General features: G+C 38.1%; 1 protein-coding gene across 1 annotated transcript; it reads right to left on the minus strand.

The window, feature by feature from the left end:
* Positions 1 to 651: 651 nt before the first annotated feature.
* On the minus strand, positions 652 to 1,488 carry LOC104397398 (chromosome unknown open reading frame, human C2orf69). The gene has a single exon (XM_010007356.1). It carries the CDS (start codon positions 1,474 to 1,476, stop codon positions 652 to 654), a length of 825 nt encoding a protein of 274 aa, XP_010005658.1. The 5' UTR covers positions 1,477 to 1,488.
* Positions 1,489 to 2,569: the final 1,081 nt, after the last annotated feature.

Raw genomic sequence — 2,569 nt, forward strand, 5'->3', positions numbered from 1 at the left:
GCTATTCACTAGCAGATGCTACACGATGAATAAATGAAACGTTACAGCAACTGAAAAAGCAAGGCACACATAAGGAAGAAAAATGCATTGACACTATTACTCCAAAGATAAGTATTTGTCACTTTGTTTCAATAAAAGAAATGTTACAAAACTGGAAGATTGAATTAACTAATTAAAACAATTTTCACCAAAATCTGTAACTAGGACTGGTCTACCAATCATAATTTTCCTTAAGCAAAAAAAGTAACATTACATCTGTTGTTGACAAAGATCAAATCTTTTAGCCATGAAAGCTACTAAATTTAAGTATCTGGACATATGACTCTTGAGTACTTTAAAGTCCTGTTAAAGACAGTATTTGATGTTAGACATCAAGTGCTAAAATTTCTGCCCAGTTTGAGAATAAACATTCACATTTAACAAAAAAGCATATATAGGCCAGTTCTTCATAACACTTTTTCCAGGAATCACCTGACAACATCTGTTATAGGTACAAAGTCCCAGTCCTCCATCTTAAGCTACTGACATTTATATCTAGTATCTACTAGATATAGTATTGTCTTCAGAAAGCATCTGCCCAAAGCTGTAAATCTAGATGACAACATTTAAGAGTGTCAAAAGTGTCAATATATTATTCAGATACATACAGTCTCAGAATACTTCATGAACTCTGAAATGGTTATCTAAGGAGGGAACATCATCAGCAAAATGTAGTTGATCGTTTATTTCCACACCGAATTCTTCAAGTATCTGTACAAATTTCTCATGCTGCCTCCCAATCCATGACCTCATTGTATCAAACACTTGGTATGGTGTAACATGAGCATGAACTTCAATTCCTGTCTGTGCAAGTTCTTTCAGCACTTGAGGGCAAGTAACCCACGTGTTGCTTCTTCCTGAGTGACCACCATCCAACCAGTAAATTGCTTTTATGCTTTTTAAGAAGACATCTGTATTCTTGTCTTTTTTAGCTTCCTCCAGCTCATAAAGCAGCTGGTTCAAAACCACACAACCTTTACTGAAGCCAATCAAAGTAAATGACACTGCACCTACAGCAGACGGTATAATGAAGTTCATAGCAGAATTATTACAGCATTCACAATCTCTCTCTCTTTCTGTGGACGAGCAGTCATTTATTGTAGGAACAGACTGCGGCTGTGGTTTACAAGCAGCTATTTTTGCATCCTTGCTGACACCATGAACACTTTTCTGGGACAGCATAATATTCTGAGAGAGTCTGAATGCATTAACTAGCAATGCATGGAGATGCCTGAAAGCTCCAAAGTCAGTGCTGTGCTCTGGTGCTCCAAACATGTTGCTGGCAACAAAATTATCGTAACAACTGAATTTGTGCAGGTGCATTCGAGAACACTTCACAACCCAAACAAAGCTACTGGGGAACCGGCGAGCAAGTATGGTAGCAATATTTTCAAAACTCCACTGTTCCCACTGACAGTTTTCTGGGTGGCGAGACATGAAGTCATGATAGTTCTGAAAAATAAATACATTAAAAAGATGCATTACTACATTGTGAAAATACTTCAGCTCTGTCTAGTGTACTTATATTCATAAGTACAGGCAGTAACTGTCAGAGAAACATGCATTAAAGAGGCATGTGCTTGCTAGTCTTCCTAAAAAAGAATCATATTAAAGAAACTGGTATATTTATAATTACTTAATATACTTTATTATTTTTACCACACATTTGTAATACCTCCAAAATTGATGCAATAAAAATAAGCATGTATGAAGCATTCATGATTTTTGTTGACTTCACTACAAGAGAAGATTAAACTATTATTCAATTTATTATGATGCAGAATACATAATTTTACTGTACTATCTCCATATGTAGAAATGCTGATTATTTATTCCAGACAACACAGACTTAAAACTTGCTAACAAGTTTCCTATATTTTATATAGAAAAAAAAAGTGCTTCTCATTCAGTAGTACGGAATCTTTACTCCCCTTCTTCACATCCATATGGAGCAAGGATGAAAATAAATTAACCCCCAAATCATGAATGATCCTGACTCCTGAATTCATAATAGCAGAGAGTATTTACTAGTTTACTTTATTAAGCAATAATAAAGCCATACCTAGAAATGGTAATAAAAGAGGTTTTCTTAGGCCACTATAATCCTTAAAATTAAAATCCCCAAAGTTCTGCATCTTTATCTTACAGGAAAAAAAACAAAGGCTTTTCCCATAAAAAAGACACTACTCCTGCTCTGGAGAAGTGACTTTCGAGATGAGCTGCGACCCCGAGCATGTAAGGTTACAGAGGTGGACCACATGCTTAGGGAGATCGCTTCAGTCTCTTCAATTTCTTGTCAACCCAAGAGACAACACTTGTTCTCTTCAGGACACACTGAGGAAGCATCGGTGCCTGCCGAACACGCCCAGAGGGTGCCTGGGGTGTCCGTACACCTGCCCTGAGCGGCCGTGCCGTGCCGAGCCTGCCTCCGATGTCATCATCTTCTCTCCGCAGAGACTGTTTGATACGATTTCAGACTCCGCCGCCACCGCCAGAAACGTCGTTCCCGCCACGTCCACCCGGCGGTCCG

The sequence above is a fragment of the Chaetura pelagica genome, unplaced genomic scaffold (assembly GCF_000747805.2).
Source record: "Chaetura pelagica isolate M959 unplaced genomic scaffold, ChaPel_1.0 scaffold21, whole genome shotgun sequence".
Taxonomy (NCBI): Eukaryota; Metazoa; Chordata; class Aves; order Apodiformes; family Apodidae; genus Chaetura; species Chaetura pelagica.

Bases quoted from the DNA above. Each gene is read 5' to 3' on its own strand.
- LOC104397398 (XM_010007356.1), bottom strand. From the start codon at position 1,476: ATGTCTCGCCACCCAGAAAACTGTCAGTGGGAACAGTGGAGTTTTGAA.